The 17416-nt window shown below is 40.9% G+C and overlaps 1 protein-coding gene across 1 annotated transcript; it reads left to right on the top strand.

Moving 5' to 3' along the window:
- Positions 1–170: 170 nt before the first annotated feature.
- Positions 171–8885, top strand: IL15 (interleukin 15; the record flags this gene model as incomplete). The annotated part of the gene is made up of 6 exons (XM_084245601.1): positions 171–182; positions 1155–1252; positions 2627–2711; positions 5066–5110; positions 7351–7488; positions 8775–8885. 6 exons carry the CDS (start codon positions 171–173, stop codon positions 8883–8885), a joined length of 489 nt encoding a protein of 162 aa, XP_084101727.1.
- Positions 8886–17416: the final 8531 nt, after the last annotated feature.

The raw sequence follows: 17416 nt of genomic DNA, 5'->3' as shown, positions 1-17416 counted from the left end.
CAGTAAATATTAACCCTCTGCCCTTTCTCTCCCCCCACCAGTCCACCTGGGGTTTTGATGGGGCATCCTTTCCTGTGGGCCGCACTGCGTTCTGGATGGACGGCCGCTGGCAACCCATCGGCATAGCCAGCTCTTCTTCGATACTTAAAGATTGACCCTGGCCTTGAGTAATGAGAATTTCGGTAAGAAAACTTACATGCAGATTGATTAGATAGATGGTACAATGACTTTTCTTAAAATGTCCCTTGACTCTCCCTTCACGGCAAATCCTATGACTCCTCTCTAAGGTTGTGGGATGTTGCTGACGTCTGTTCACAGAGGGGTTGTTTTTATTTTGAAAATAAATAAAACAGTTTTAATAAAACTCTATTAAACCCGATAAGCTCCTCCTGCCTGTTGCTGTAAATGTATTGTTTCACTTACCTTGCCTTATTGTGTTCTTTAAATGTCTATTTACTCAGAAAATTGTGAAGTCTTTAAGGACAACTCGGCCTTATTGATTGCTCCATGTGACTAAAGGAATTCTTAGTGCTTAAGAGAGTAGTTCACTGCTCTCTGGACCTAGACAGTCTTCAAAGCATGAAAAAAAAAACAAACAGGCACAGTATCAAAACTCTGGGTGGTTCCAAGATCAGTGGCTTCCTAAATCACAAGAAAAGGGCTTATTTAGTGCCTGTCAGGATGGGATAATTTAGTTGGTCCCCTTTCTATTCATTATTTCTCCAAATGACATTGCATAGAACTTCATATTATTATATGAAATGAATATATAACTAGTACACTTATAGTCGAAATTTATGTTACTAATCTCTGCTGTATATAAAATATAACTATTAGAAAGGAAACAAGGATGTGAGGGAGGTTCAGGAAAAAAATATTATATTAAGTGATGCAATTAACATAGACGGCAAATTAGTAAATATGTAAATTTGTTTTTTTAATTATTGTCATTGAAATGCATCTGGAGAAATCTGTATTAAATAATTTTGCATGTCAGAAACAGCTGGAGGTGGAGAGAAAAGCAAAAAAAATTTAGCTTCCCTGTATCTTATAACAACATTCATTCTGAAATTGTAATAAGGTTACATTTTTGGATCTAAAATATGATTTGCTATTTCACTAAAAAAATAACCATTTTGTCTATATTTTTTCAGAAACAATATCTGAGAGGTACTTCCATCCAGTGCTACTTGTGTTTACTTCTCAACAGTCACTTCCTAACTGAGGCTGGCATCCATGTCTTCATATTCAGGTAACTTACCTCTAGACACGAGCGTCTCCCCAGCAGGCCACAGTCACCGTCCTCAGCCTCTTCTCCTCGAGCTGGTGCATGTTCAGTTCACTCGCATCCTCAGTGCTCAGCGTTGCGTGTGAGGTCAGAAGGGGAGACTCATGGGAGGTTCCGTGAACACCCACTGAGCTTTTCTCTATCTGGGTGATATTGAAATGAGTGTTGTGTCCCCCAAATAAACTGGGACTCTTAGTATTTAAGATCTAACTTGGAGATACACAATAAATATATATGTATATATACACACATATATACACATATTTATTACATGAATTTATAATATTTAATTTATGTATTTACTTGTTAATAGCCTGCACACTTTTCACAGCAGTAAAGAAACTATTTAGGACTCACACATGTTACTTTTTAACCTGTCCCTAATGCTGATTTCTTTTATTCTTTGATCTCTGTCCTAGTTCAGTTTAAAACATTTTTTTTTAGTCAGAACTTTTGTTTTTCCTCCTAATAAATACCCGTATGTGTGCAAACCTATTAGCTCTTTCCCCTGTGCTCATACAGCTGGCCCACGGCCCCCAGCTGGCCCAGAGCACCCGCCCTTTAGTGTAGCCAACTGTCAGCTCAGTTTTAGTACTCAAGCCTTTGTGGTGCGGGAGCCATAGGTGTGTGCAGGTAAATCTTTCTCACAGGAAAGGTGAGTGTTCACTCTCAGGTTGCTGTGAAGGCCAGTCTGGATCTTTGCTCTTCCTGAAGCTCTGAGGACCACTTCTTAAGGTGCATTTAGTCTGATAGTAAAAGTCGACCTTACCAAAACGAATAGTATGCGATTGTTCAGCTGACACAAGACATAAGTCTTCATGTTTATGAAAATAATTGCTAATTATTTTCATAATTAGCAGCATACAAGGGGCATGTCTACCCTACTGTGGAGAACATTTACTGTCAAGGTCATTAGATGAAAATGACTGTTACTTTTTTAGAGAATTTTACCAAATTATTAGGCTGAAAAATCTGCAGGAACCTCTACTTCAAGAAAACTGATAAGTCCTTGAGAAGCATTTGTTGAGTACAACCACACAGGGGGCCCTGTTTTGAATTTATTGTGATGAATTGCTCCAGGAAATTTGTAAATTTCCCCCCAAATCAGGCTTGACTCTGCTCTACCTTTGTGCACCCTTAAGTGAGCTTAAAGTGTCAAGGTGGACAATTTAATGTTCATTGTCCATATTGTGGACAAGGTGTTAGTGCACAAAGGAAGGCTAACACTCATCTTTCCCCTAGTCAGAATAAAAAAATCTTATTGTTCTTTTCCTGCATTGACCACCAGGACCACATTATACTCGTTCTCAAGGCTTTACTCTTTGCTTTTGCTTTCAGCTGTGTGAGTGCTGGGCTTCCCAAAACAGAGGCCAACTGGGACTTTGTAAGGCATGATTTGAAACAAATTGAAAATCTCATTCAAGTGAGTACTCATTTTGCCAATCTTTTTTTTTTTAATATTTATTTATGCATGCAAGAGCTGGGGGTACAGGCCAGAGATGCAGGGGGTGAGAGGATCCACCAGAGATAGAGCGGGGAGCAGAACAGGAAGACTGACTGAAACCCACTGCTGAGGGGAGCAGTGGGCGAGACAGGCGAGGTCTGCTCCGCCATGTGGGTTGCTCCCTGGCAGGCCAGGGATCAAACTCGTGCTGCAGAGGCTTCAGATCGCTTCATAGTACGGTGCTTAACCCCTTGCGCTACCAGGGAGGCCCGTTTTTTGCCAATCTTAGTGAAATCTTACTTGAAACAATAATATTTTTGTAGAAATTTGTCACCTTGGTGAAGTCTCAGTTTAAGTCTTTCCCATACAATTTTCAGATCTTGATTTTCTTTAAACTCCATTTACAAGTGGCCCAGGATGAAGCACTCTCTTGTCCTCACAGCCAAAGATGCCCTTCCCCCACCAGAGGGACAGGTGACATAGTGGCACTGGCAGGGGGTGTAGCCTGACCCAGGGAAGGGCTTGGTGTCCCACGAATAGAGAACCTCTCTCCTACCTAGAGATACCTGAATGGGGAAGAGAACAGGGGTCCCACTGACATAGTGACCAGGGAAATACCTTCTGCTCCCATTGGGCAACATTTTGGGAATTGTTGGAACTCCCAGGGGTACCAATGAATGAAGGCTTCCAGGTGAACACCACATTGATTCTGAAAACTAAGCTATCATAGGTCAAAACCCATAAGCTAGACCTCAACAGGTTGACAGCATGTTGAAGTTTTAAACAATACCAGCATCTCCTAATGTTGTAACCAAAGTACTAGAATGCCAAGAATGTGGAGAAATGTGGAGATACCGTATCACTCATGTATTGCTGTAAGAATAGTCCCTCTAACATAGTTCAGCAGTTGTTTATAGGTCAAAACATACCTTTACTATTGATTCAGCAATTACACTCGAACATTTAAATCAGAGCAATGATAACTTACATTCACACAAAAAATATACATAAGAATGTTCATACGACTTGATGGATTATAGCTAAAGACTGGAAACAACCCACGTGTCCTTCAAGAGGTAAACAGGTAAGCTAAGGTACATTACATCACGGAATACTGAGCCATAAAAAGGGATAAACAACCAAAGTTGGATGGAGCCACCAGATGATCCAAGTTGGATGAAGCCAGAGTATTATGATGTGTGGGATGAAAATTGGTCTGGGTGAACAAAAACCGTGGTAGCTCCATGCAGGGGATACTCTTAATGGATAGAATGAAATGCACTATCTAGCCTTGAAAAGACATGGAAGGAACTTAAAAGCATATTGTTAAGAAGCCGATCTAAAAAAATAAAAATACGTAGGGTATGATCCCAGTTATATTCTGGAAAAGGCAAATCTATGGAGACCGTGTGAAGATTAGTGGTTGCCACAGGTTAGAGGAGAGGGAGGGATAAATAGGAGAAGCACAGGCAATTTTTATGTCAGTGAAATTATTTTATATGATACTGTAAGGATGGACACATGTCATTATAAAATTCATGGAATGAATAAAAGAGTGAACCCTAATGTAATCTATGGACTTTGGTTAAAAGTGTGTCGATATTGACTCATCAGCTATAACAGATGCACGACACTAATGCAAGATACTAATAATATGGGACACTGGGGGAGTGAGTAAGGAGTTATCTGGGAACTCTGTACATTCCATTCCTGTTCTGTAAACCAACTGCTCAAACAATAAATATCTTTTCTGATTTCTATTAATTTTTCCAAAAAGTCAATCTCAAAAGGCTACATGCTATTTGAATCCATATATATATGAGAGAGAGAGAGAGAGAGCGCGAGTGAGCATTCTTGACATCACAGCATCATAGGAATGGCCGCCAGGGCTTAGAGAGATGGGGTGATGAAGGAGGCTGAGTTTGGCCAGAAGACTAGGAAGACCCCTAGGGTGGCGGAGCTGCCCTAAATGCTAAGTGCAGTGGCGGCCACCTGAATCAATCACCTGATAATTTGCTTGGAACTGCACACATACACCCAACAGTGCACATAAGAATGTAAAATCTGAACAAGGCAGATGGATTGTACCCATGTCAATTTCCTTGTTGTAATATTGCACTATGTTTATGGAAGCGGCTCCCCTGGGGGCCATTGGGTGAAGGGCACCAAGGATCCCTCTGTATTTTGTCTTACAATTGCACGTGCATCTAAAATAACCTCAATATAAAGAATTTGATTTCAGAAGCTTATTTTAATGTTTTCAGCCGGCTGTTTTCATTATTATCGAAAACACAGAGTTATTTTTCTTATTATCTAATTTTGTTTCCTTTCAGTCTATACACATGGATGCTACTTTATATACTGAAAGTAATGTTCGTGTAAGTATAGTTTTTTTAAATTGTTATACTTTCATTTTCAAAAAGCTTTTTAAAAAATATATTTTCATGAATTGACTGAAATATATAGAGTGTTTAACTTTTGGTTTGCTCTTGGAACATATGATCAGTGAATTTTATGAATAATTTTTGAGGCTGAGGGGTTTGGAGACAGAGAGCTGGGTGGATGTTGTAGTAATGGTGCCAAATGAAAATACAAATAAAAGCCTTTTCCATCAATGTCAAACAAGACATATTATACATTTTGGTGATGCAATGAGATCCGTGATGCAATTAAATGCAAGAATCAATTTAGAAAGTACCAGCAGATCACTTATTTCCAGTGTTGTAGTAGACTACCACTTCCATATATTTACAAATAGCTAAATATATTCATCTCCTCCATTTTGTACCAATCTCCACAATTATCAGCAAAAGATTCTGGCTGGTTACTCTGTGAGAAGAAACAAACGGGGCCCAGAAAATCTTCCAGAATTCACAGTTATCTTGCACTTGTTTCATTAATACCCTGACATTGCCTCAGGCAGGTATAATTTCAGCCCTGTTGCTAATCCTTTCTGTCTGAATTGGTTTCTAAAAACCAAGAAACAAATCACTGACTTCTTCACCTCAAGGAGAGCAAACGCGGTGTTTGTTGTACGTGTTCAGAACAATCGGTCCTCTGTCTATTTTCCCTAAGAACTTCTCTGAAATAGAAGGCTTTGCCCCCACCCGAGTTTCTAAGAATTGGAAAGAAGCCATCCTCAGAAACTGAAAGAGACAGATATCATCAACCCAGGGGAGAGCGCTGCTGTACTGAGAAATTGTCTCTCTCCCTTGCCTTGAACATGCTCCCCGTTTTTCTTGCATTTTTTCGAAGAAGAAAGCAGTCAATTAACCACCAGCACTTGCATCCTGAGATAGCTTTTCCGCAGGAAGATAACCTTGCTGTGCTGGGGCGGGAGAGAAAAGCTGAGGTGGGAATTCAGCTTGAAGCCTGACGGAGCCACCTCCCAGCTGGGTCACCTGGGGAGTCGCAGACGTTTCTGAAACTCGGTTTTATTATTTATTTTAGTCACGATTTTATTTGTATTTGTCATTTTATCACTGGCAGGGGTGACAGTTTTAGCCTTGCAGTTCTGGGCAGTGCTGTGGGGGAGCAAGGGTGTCTTGTCAGGGCCCAGGGCATGGGCGTGGACCTTCCCTCCTCCACTCCTTTATTCAGCGCCTGAGGGTCAGACCAGCCACACTCACATCCCCAGGGGCACAGAAAATGTTTCTTTCTTCTTTCAAGTTCAGATTTTGTTAAAGTGACTTGCTGTGGGAAATATGTCCTGGCGTGTGTGTACACGTGTGTAGGCTGGTGTGTGTGTGTGTGCGTGCACGCACCTGTGCGCACACAGTACTTCAAAGGCACCCCTGCTTTGGCCAGCCTGGCAGGAGGCTCCTGTTTTGACTTTTCTAATAAAGTTCTTGGAATCATATCTGTCTCTGGAACTTTGGAACTTGTAGGAATGTTATGATAGCAGCTGCCACCCTTTACAATGTCAAAAGTACAATCTGATTCTAAAATCCCGCCATATACTCTCTGTGGGTGCTCTGAGAGTCGAAGGCTGGCCTCGTCACCTTTCACACGGAGCCCAGGCTCTGGGAGCGCTTGGCGTGGGCCCCATCATGCTCTTAAACCTGTCGTTGGCCTCCTAGATTGTTTTATTGTCAGTTTATTTTGGTTTTAATTTCAAAGCTGAAAGAGAAAAAAAAAATCAAATTGCTTCCTATGTGAAATTTCCTAGGGGTATTCTGTTTCTTTATAAAATATTTGGATTGGCTTTTTATCACCTGCTATTTTGTCTTTTTTCCTAATTGTGGTAACAATGGTTGACAGCACTGTCTGTGGTTCAGAGGTGCGGGATCACACCCTTCAGGTGCACGGCACCATGCCCCCTGCCCCAGGCACCCACAGTCCTCTCTACAGGCCGCTGGGACCCTCTCCCTTTGCTCCCCCTGTACCCCCTCCCTCTGGTAGCCTCAGTTCTACAATCACTTGCAGGGTTTGTTTTGGCTCGGGTGGGTTGGCCGTTCCTTTGTTTGTTTTTTTCTGTCCACCGCGTGAGTGAAACAATCAGTGTGTGTCTTTCTCCTTCTGACTTATTTCAATATTTTTAAAAAATCAAAACACATCTGTAAAAATGAGCGCTGAGAAAATGGTTTTTTTTCACAATGCTTTGTAACTCTCGTTTTAGCCTGATTGTAAAATCACAGCAATGAAGTGCTTTCTCTTGGAGTTGCGTGTGATTTCACAGGAGTCCAGAAATAACAGCATTAAAGAACTCGTGGATAACCTTATCATCCTGGCAAACAACAGCTTATCTTCTGATTGGGTGAGTTTTCTAGTAGCTCACAGAGCTATGGCAGGTGTTCAGCTGAGGCTTGATTGGGGGCAGCTTTAGCTGGTTACCGAAGGGAAACTGGGGAGTAGTAGTTCATTCCAGTGGAGGGGCATCCAGCAGGGCACAATCCCAGTGTGCACACAACCCTAAACTGTTCGTTCATGTATTCATTCAACAAACATCAAGTACTTTGCACCACCAGTGTGCTAGAGAGATGGTGCAAACCAGTCAGTTTGCTGAGCTCATAAACCTCACTGACCTGGTTTATTGCCAGGTACGGTGTGTAAACTCTCATCTAATTACAGAGGGCTTATGACTGTGTGCCAGACATTGCTCTTTGAAATTTAAACGATAGCTCTGGGAATGCTCACAATGCATCTGTAAGATAGTGATCCTGGATCCGAAGGTTGAAGAAATTGGAGCACTGTGATTGGCTCACTTCCTACAATCTTGGCAGCTGGTAAAATGGGGAGCCAGCTGCAAACCCCAGCAAGCGCCACCCAGAGTCTATCCTCTATCCACTGAAAGGATAGATGCTGCAAAAACAGCATCGAGCAATATTAGAATAATTTGTTGGATTCACTTCAACCAGCAATGTCTGGGTGAAGCTGAGGTGCCAGACCCTGTGTCACTTGGGGGGAAGCAGAAACACTGGTGGTGTAACAAGGATAGAACTTCATGGAGTCAGTGTAACACGTCCTGTGATCGGAGGGCGCGTCTAAACAAGGGCTTCTGAGGACATAGAGAGGGGACAGAGAGTCCAGCCTGGGGCTTCCCTGGTCCAGGAGAGCCTTCCTACTGGAGACAGCCCCGCGCCACTGTAGGTGTGAGTAAGCAGTAGGTAAAGTAGGACGTGTGGGCAGGTGGCGAGAACAGCAAAGGCAGTGAGGCATCTGATACATTAGGGGTGCGTGAGGGGAAGGCCTGAGCTCAGTGTGACAGTGGAGGCAGTGGGAACAGCAGTGAGGAGCAGGCAGGGAGCCTGTGCGGGCAGGATGTGGGGGCTGCGCACTGGGTGGCTGGCAAGAGCGCACTGGGGAGCTCTAGCAGAAGTCCCTGCTTTGTTGTGACGGCTCATTTTCCAAGCCCTTGATTCATTCAAAGAAAAATAAACCCATGTCCAACCCCCCTGTTCTCTTTTTTCACATTCTCCCTAATATATTAGTTTGCCAAAGTGCCCACATCTCAAGCTCTCACATGTGGTTCATTGAGGTGCTCTTTCCAGGAAAGAAATTCATTAGATTTTCTGATCTAATCCTTTTCTTTTTCTTTGGCAGAATATAACAGAATCTGGATGCAAAGAATGCGAGGAACTGGAGGAGAAAAATATTAAAGACTTTTTGGAGAGCTTTTTACATATTGTGCAGCTGTTCTTCAACTTATCCTGATTGCCACTGACCCTCTGCAGTGTTTCTTTTATTAATAGACATCTTCCCGCTGCTTGGAGGCAACCCCCCAACACTGCATTTCATATGTGCTGCCCACACACGTTTGTCCAGCAAGAAGAAGGCCATCTTGGATCAGGTGAACTCTTAGAAATGAAGGCTGAAAAATGTTGTCGAAGAGTTTGATGTCTATGAACTGTCTACAGAGTTATTTGTTTCTAATTTATTATTGAAATTGTACATATTTGTATACTATTAAATGTTAAATAAAATGGCGTCCATATTTTTGTCCTTTGAAAATGCACTGATCTTTTGCCTCTTATGAGAAAGTAAGGGATCTTTGTGCAAGGGAGACAGTGAAACCACTTAACCACTGGCAGGCTTAGCATCGATGCTGCAGGTAACACTGTAGCTTCCAACCAGCATGGAGCCCTGCCCCGCAGTTGCATTTCCTGTGGCTCCTGGAGAAAGTAGGTGTGGACCCTGTTACTGGTAGAAAAACACCTGTTGTGCGAGAGGGAAATAGGGAATCCCTGCCTCCAATCTCAGGCGATGGTGGCAATAATAAACCATCAAGGATATGGAGAATTCTGTTTTGAATACTGTTATAATGGTATTTATATTTCATATTTTCTCAAGTACAGGTCTGTTATTTTCACTTCCACTTTGGCTTGTTTGTGGAATACTAATCTGCTGATTCATTAGGACCAACCTTATTTGATAAAAATAATTGTGTGTGTGTGTTTATGTGTGTGTGTTCATATATGTCTGTAATATACTATCTGCAACTTGCAAGCTTGTTTGAAAGGGACTGCTTAAAATGAAATCTTTTTGTCTCTTTACAAATTTCTTTGGCCCACTTCACTCCTGGTGGTCTTTACTGAAAGACCATAGGGGAGAAAATGAACTCCTAAGCATTGAGTTTCTCTTCATTTCTCAGTACACACTGGTTCTCTGTGGAAACATTCTGTTATCCCCCAGTGCCCCATCCATGCTCAAGTGTCTGATTGTTCTAATCAACATTTGCTTAGAAGTTTCTTTCAAGATGGTTTTGGAGAAATCTGCATCTTATGTAACTTTCCAAGAGTCATCTGTCGGCTGCATTTGTTCCCTTATCTGTGTCTAGACAAATGGTATTCGTCTGCCACAGTTTGAAGTTGGGATTTGGGGCATGTTTTTGTTTTTAATTGTCTCTAAGGTGGAAGTTGTTTTTTTTTAAATCTTTTATTCTTTTATTTTCATTTTTTCCCTACCTTAGAGAAAATACCCCATTTAATCTGTGAGTTTCCAACTGAATTGTTTGACAAGTGAGTCCCCCTCCAGTATAATGGAATGAGAGAAGGAAAATCATATTATGTCACATTCTTAATATTTGTAGTATCCAGTAGCCCATTCCAGTCAAGTAAGCAAACAAATGGGTTTAAAATGTCACATTTTGGGGCCTCCCTGGTGGTGCAGGGGTTAAAGACACAGTGCTATCAAGCTGTCGCCAGACATTGCAACATGAGTTGGATCCCCAGCCAGGGGGCTGACCCACATGGTGCAGCAGACCTCTCCTGTCTCCCCACTGCTGCCCTCAGCAGTGTGTTTCAGTAGATCCACCTGTTCTGCTCCCCACTCTGTCTCTGATGAATCCTCTCACCCTCCACACCTGACCCTCTGACCTGCACCTCAGTTCTTGTATGCATAAAAAAATAAATCTTTTAAAAAACTGACATTTTCCAGTGCTCAAGGGTGGGATTCCTTCCACATTAGTTACTTGATAGGGGTCACTTGAGTTGCTCTTTAGAAATTCAAGATTTATATCTACAGCATCTTACGACCTTTCCAGCTGGCTTATAGAATAAGGTCATCATGGGGAAAAAATCTAAATTTTGCTGTTCACACCTGGTATTTTCAATATAAATCAGTCTCTCATTTGTGTTTTCAAAATTAACCCTTCTGGAATTATCCTCCTTAATTAACCAGTCTATTGTCATTTGTCCACTCTCAGTATCTAGGGTGCTGTGCTGTGTCTCACCAGTGCCCTAAGTGCAGAAAGCATTTGTCATATGTTACATATAATAAAGAACCCATGGACGTAGGAACTCAAATAATAAAGGGAAGTCTAATTAAAATCAAGATACAGTCCAAAGTCACATAAATGTATCATATCCTTTTCTTACTTTCAGAAAAATACACGGATACATGAGAGTGTATTGTTTCTAGCCTTTCCTCATTCGTGAGCAAAAGGGACTAGAAAGCAGAGGACATGGAATTACAAACAGACCCAAGATAGAGTTTGTGAGTCCAGAGATTTTTAAAACCCAGTCACAAGTCTAGATGTATAGACTTTCATTATCTTAGAATAGAGAAACAATGGAAATATTTTGTTTCACTGCTATTGTTGTAAGAGGGCCTTAGAAATTTTGATGGGTTTCTATTTTTGCCCATAAAATTCAATGACTCCTTAGGTCCAACTGACATATACAATATGAAAATCAAGGAATGTGCTTGACCTCTTCCCCACACACGGGAATAGGAAAGAGTGCATTTTTGTTCCCTTATCAGTGTCACAGCAGACGGAGTATAAATTTCTGCATTCAGATGCGAGTCACAGCTAACATATGCATGACATATATAAATATTTTGCCCAGAGGAAATGCTATTTCCATAGAGATTTGGTTCAATGCTTCTGAATGCATCTGATGACTGAATTTTGTCTTCACTGAGAAATTTATTATACAAGGTAAACTTGAGCTTCATCGAAAAGGTCCCCGGTTGTATAATGTAGCTCCTGTAACACAGAAGAAAAATGAACGGATGGCATGATTTGACCCATATTTTACTTCTTCCATACTGGACTTCAAAATAAGCTAACTATTAAAAGAATTGAAGAGGAAATTGTTACACAGAAACAGAATTGAAAACTGTACATTTGGGGCCTCTCTGGTGGCGCAAGGGGTTAAGCACAGCACTGTGAAGCTATCCACAGCCTCTGCAGCAGGAATTCAATCCCTGGCCAGCCAGGGAGCTACCCACATGGTGCAGCAGACCTCTCCTGCCTCACCCACTGCTCCCCTCTGCAATGTATTTTAGTCAGTCTGCATGTTCTGCTCCCCACTCTGTCTCTGGTGAATCCTCTCACCCCCCGCACTCTGGCCTGTACCCCAGTTCTTGTATACATAAATAAAAAAACTTAAAAAAAAAACCCTCTACATTTGGTTTTTACAGACTTTGTCAACACTTTCAGAAGATCATCAGAGGATCTGGTGTCATCCTACAGGTGGTTTGTCTTCAGCAGCATCGTTAACCATCAAGGAATTCACTCCCTCGGTAACTGTGTGACCCTGTTTGTTGAAAACCAGTGAGTGGACATATTGCCAAGGGCTCTGGAGACAGCTGGGAATGAGACAGCCATAGTATCAGTCCTCATAGAGTTTACTTTCTAGCAGGAAAGTCCTGTTATCCAATTAATCACTCGAGTGCTTATGCAGTTATTATCACTTGTACAAAGGACGCCAGGAGAGCATAGAGAGAGAAGCAGATTCATGCAAGATGTCAGAGAGAGGTTTTTGAGATAATGATGTCTGAGATCAGCTATGAATTGTAATTAAAAATAATCTGGGAAGAGTGAAAAAAACTGATTGAAGAAACAGTCTGTCAAAGCCTTTAGTCAGAAGGATTATATCGTGTTCACAGAGTAGAAGGGAGGTGTGAGCGTCTAGGGTCAGAGAAGTACTGAAAGAGACTAGTAATGCCAGTATCAACTAGTCTCTAGACTTTGTTTGTTAGGATTTTGTTTTACAAACCAAAAGAAAGAGATTCATTCTGACATGTATTAAAAATCAGGAGGCATTGTGTTTACTGTCCAGCCAAGAGTTGTCGTCAAAATCCCCTCACCACTAAATCCCAGAGTAATAAAGTTATTTTTAATAGCATCATCTTACATGGGCCACATTATTACATCATTTAATGGATTCCTTGCTACACTTAATGGAGATCAACTTTAGTAAGTGTTTACTCATTTACTCAAAACCAACAAAACTGTTCGCAGTACATATGAATTGAGAGTCCAGGTCATGAGGAGTGCAACACGTAAGTCCAGCGCTAGGTTCTCAGGACAGTCGGAATTGATCTGTGGTCAAGATCCTAACATGGAAAAGGCAACCTGAAAGAAGAATTTCTTTCAAAAATCACTTTTTAAGGAGAACTATTTACTAGTTTAAGGAGAACTATTTAAGGGACATCAATTCTTTTTGTTGTAAACAAATAGGGTAGAGGAAAGGGTCAGGGCTCTGCTGAATGGTGATGGGGCATGGTTAAAAAAGAGAAAATGCAAAGAGGCAATGTAGGGGGCAATGGATGGAGTGAGAGAAAGCACTGAGGTCACTACTCCCATGCATGTGATTGGGAACTCATGGAGTCAGGCTGCACACAGCTGAGCAGACAGAAGTGTGCTTGTCTGATGTGTTTAAGGAGAAAATAAGAAAGAAGCAACGTTTCTGAATAAGTGACATCTAAGAGCCTAACGGTGAGACTAAAATGCTCTTAAGTGATGGTTCCACAAGGCAAGTATCCCCTTTCAGGGATTTTATAGATCATGATCATCAACCAAGTTCAGTTTCCTGGGTTGATTTAATAATGTGAAAGCCTCCAGAGTGTCTGAGTTGTATTCTCTAATGACAAATCGGGATGATGGAAATAATTATCATTCTTTTCTATGCTTAGGGTTCTTTAAAGTTCACAAAACACTTTCAACTCTCTTTTATTTGACAGGGGTTCCTGTCTCTCATGGATATCGCACAGCCCAGGAAACCTTTTGCTTATGTCACTGATGTGCAAAACAAAACAAACAACAGCAACAACAACAACAAAAAAAAACCAAAAAAACAGAAAGAAATCATCTGAATATTTGTTCACATTCATCTGCGTATTTTTCTATGCCCTGTTGCCTTTTACATCTCCTTTCAAATAAGCATGAGCATACTATGTGGGGTGGAAAAGAGTTGTTGTTAAAGAAGTCAAAACAGAGTTTAAGCGTGCATTTTTATTCCATATTTTGATTATTTTTCTTCACACAATTCTATTCTGGTGTTCTATTTGCTTTGCCCAGATGGCAAATGCACCGTTAAGTTTATCCAGCCTGAATTAATTATCTTTTTATAGTAAAAGAAAATCCTCTTCTTTTGACAAGTAAGATGTTTGTGCTGTATTTATGAATAAATAAAGGCAGCTGTTATACACAGCATTATTAATAGCATTGCTTTAAACATCTCATCTGAAAAGAAATCCACTATTTTCAATACATTGTAAGCTCACTGTGTCCCAGAGTTTGTTAGAGCGAAACCAAGGACTTGTTATCCACACTGCAGCATAATAAGAAACATGTCGTGATTTGCACTCAAGAGGCATTAGCTTTAAAATTGCAGGCATAGTTGGTACACTTTCAAATGGCTATTGGCTTTTCTGTGGTTTGGCCCCAAATCTTCAGCACTTCACATGTTAAAAGTTTGAAAATCAACTGGGCAGATCTTCTGGGAATCCAACACCATGATGCTGCTCTCTGCTTTTCCAATGAATGGCTTTTTGATGGGTGAGAAGTCATTGGAGAAGGAATTTTCCCTTTGGCAAGAGAGAGTGGGTTTGCAAAACAAAGGAACTCTTTCCCATTGTAAAGAGGACTTGTGGCTCTGACTCAGAAAAGGTTAAGATGGAGTCTAACCCGTACTGCCATGATGTCATTAACTCTGTGCCCCTCTCATTGGGCGAGACTTAACTGTTGGAGGACCTTAGCTTCCCATCAGGACTCTCTGCTTCTCGGTAGAGTTGACATGTCTGGGATTCATTTCATTTCTCAGTTGTCTTTTTTTTAATCTCCAACAAAGAACAGAAAAATGCACTCAAAGAAATGAGTGTCTGCCAGGTCAGGTGGGCCACGGGCGGGCCTGGGAGCCCAGGTGTAGGCTTCAAGCAGGTGCATTATCAGTAGAGAATTGAAAAACAACCATAATGAAGGTTATGCCTGCCTGTGTGCTAGTGACGCCAAACAATGCCTGTGTAAAATACTCGTCCTGAAGAAAAAAAAAATTTTTTTGAGAAGACCTAAGTTTAAATTGTAACAGGGGGGTCCCCAGGAAAGGGGAAGGTTCCAGGTTTCCTGCCCCACCCAAAAGGAGGGTGGAGCTGAGCAGGTAGAGAAGAGGCTGCAGAGGAGACCGAGGAAGGAAGGAAGCAGGATGGAGCCAGAAGGAGCCCTGGAGGAGGCGCATGGAGCTGAGAGACACGTGAAGAAACTGCACTCGCCTTTTGGTCGTGGACGGGCTGACACAGATGTGGGTGAGACCCGTGGGGAGGTGACAATGGCAGTTTTTGTCTTGATTTTGATTTTGCTCTTTTCCTCCCAGACTTGTCTGGTTGTTTCTCATCCTTTTCTGTGAGTCCCCACTGGAAGATGCTTTAGACTTGTGGCAGGCTTTGGGGTCTTGCTCTGGGCCAATCTGCTTGGGTGGACTTTTACCCACAAGGAGACGGGTAACTTTGGGTGCTTGATTTAGAGACTAGATTCTTTGCTTTTCCTGTATTGTTTACTAGTTGTATTAAAGTACAAAAAGTCTCATGTGTTTTGTGTTGATGTGGCTGATGGCAGAACCCATTTAGAGCAGACAGGTTTGGGGGGTCTGGGGTGCCCCTCTCCCTGCCCGGTAACAAAACCACAGCTTAGGTTACAGGTGTTTTGAATAACATACACTTAATCTGCAAGTTGTAGCTATTTGTCACATTCTTTAACAACCCTGCAGTCGCATACAAGTTCATCTGGAGACCTTCCTTACCCTCAGATATGGGAGGCAGTCAGGTGTCAGGTGTCAAGGGCTCAGCCTCATTCACACCTGCTTTTGGCACAGTTGGAGTTTTTACCCCCTGGTGCATAAGAGATGTAAGAAGATTGAAATAAAGATAACACGATGATTGTAGAGATTAAGAAAATGAATCTCACTTCAATTTGGATTTTTGTTTAACACGTAAAACTGTTAAAGAAAGCAAGCCATGAGGAATGAGCATTCAGTAAATTCAGGTTTTACTTCAGTCATGAAAAGGTAAACTTTGACATTTATTCTTTTTAAATGGTTAATTCCTTTATTAAAAACTGAAGAAAACAGTTTCATCGAAGGAATGATTTTGTCCATATAGAAATATGTCTTTGGCATATATTTCCATTTTATTAAAATTTACTTATTACTAGTCAGTTATGTACATAAAATGTTATGTTATTAGATTGTTACAAAGAATCGAAATCCAAACTGCTGTGTAAATTTAAATCAATTAAATAATTGTAGGTTTTTTCCACTATAAACTTATATAACTATTTGTAGACTTTTCTTGCAACTGACCACTAGCTTCATCTTTTATAAAGATGTTTATGTGTGGAATCCACTTTGACAGTGAGCCCCCTTCTAGGGGCACTGATGGTGAGGAAAAGAAAGGAAATGCTGGCAAAATTCCAAACCAACAGGATTTTTTTTTTTTATGGAGAAGAGAAAGCTACTAATGAAGGCTGATTAAGATTAAACCAAGACACTATTAAAGACTTGGACAAACCAAAATTTTATTAAAGAGGAGAGGTTGGATAATAATCTATTTTAAGATCACCAGGTTTCCAAAACTGATTCCAGATAGCTTGAAAATTAATCTGCTTAGGAGGGCAGTATGTTCTCTTCACAACAAAAACAGATCTTTCCCTAAAATCCATGGCAAGGGATTAAAAGGTAAAGATTGCAGTCAATTCTTGATGATATTATGGCTTTAGACATATTTTATCAAATATGTCACCATTTTATCAAATGGTGAAAAAGGGCTGAGAACTTACATAGTTTATCTATGATTAAAAAAACTTCTTTTTGTGGGAGACTTTATTGTTAATAAGACAAACGCTGGACTATACAGCATTATAGCTAGTTAGATAGTTATAAAATTATTGAAAGAAAGTTTTTGAAACAGTTGAAATTATAACCAAAAGTCCCTAAGAATGAGGCACCTGAGCACCATCTTAGGCATACATTTTTTTTTTAATTTATTTATTTTTTTAATAAATTTTATTGTTATATTCCCCATACAATTGCAGCCCCCCATTCTGACCCCAATCCCTCCCCTCCCGCCCCCGCCCCCCTAAAAGTGTCTCTGGTTCATAGTTTTTTGTTGATTTTGATTTTCACTTTCTTATAGTTATTCATTTTCCTGGTCCCTTATTTAAGTTTTCTAGATTCCTGCTATGAGTGAGACCATCCGGTATTTTTCTTTTTCTTTTTGGCTTATTTCGCTGAGCATGATCCCTTCCAGCGCCATCCATGTTGCAGCAAATTGCATGTGTTTATCTTTTTTGAATGCTGAGTAATATTCCATGGTATATATGTACCACATCTTCTTGATCCAGTCATCTATTTTTGGGCATTTGGGTTGTTTCCAAAGCTTAGCTATTGTAAACAGTGCTGCTATAAACATAGGGGTGCAGGTGTTCTTTGGAATTGATGTTTCTGTGTCCTTTGGGTAAATACCTA

This window comes from Talpa europaea (assembly GCF_964194135.1).
Source record: "Talpa europaea genome assembly, chromosome: 10".
Classification (NCBI taxonomy): domain Eukaryota; kingdom Metazoa; phylum Chordata; class Mammalia; order Eulipotyphla; family Talpidae; genus Talpa; species Talpa europaea.
Note: the sequence above shows the minus strand (reverse complement) of the source record. Positions and strands in the feature narration are given on the sequence as shown.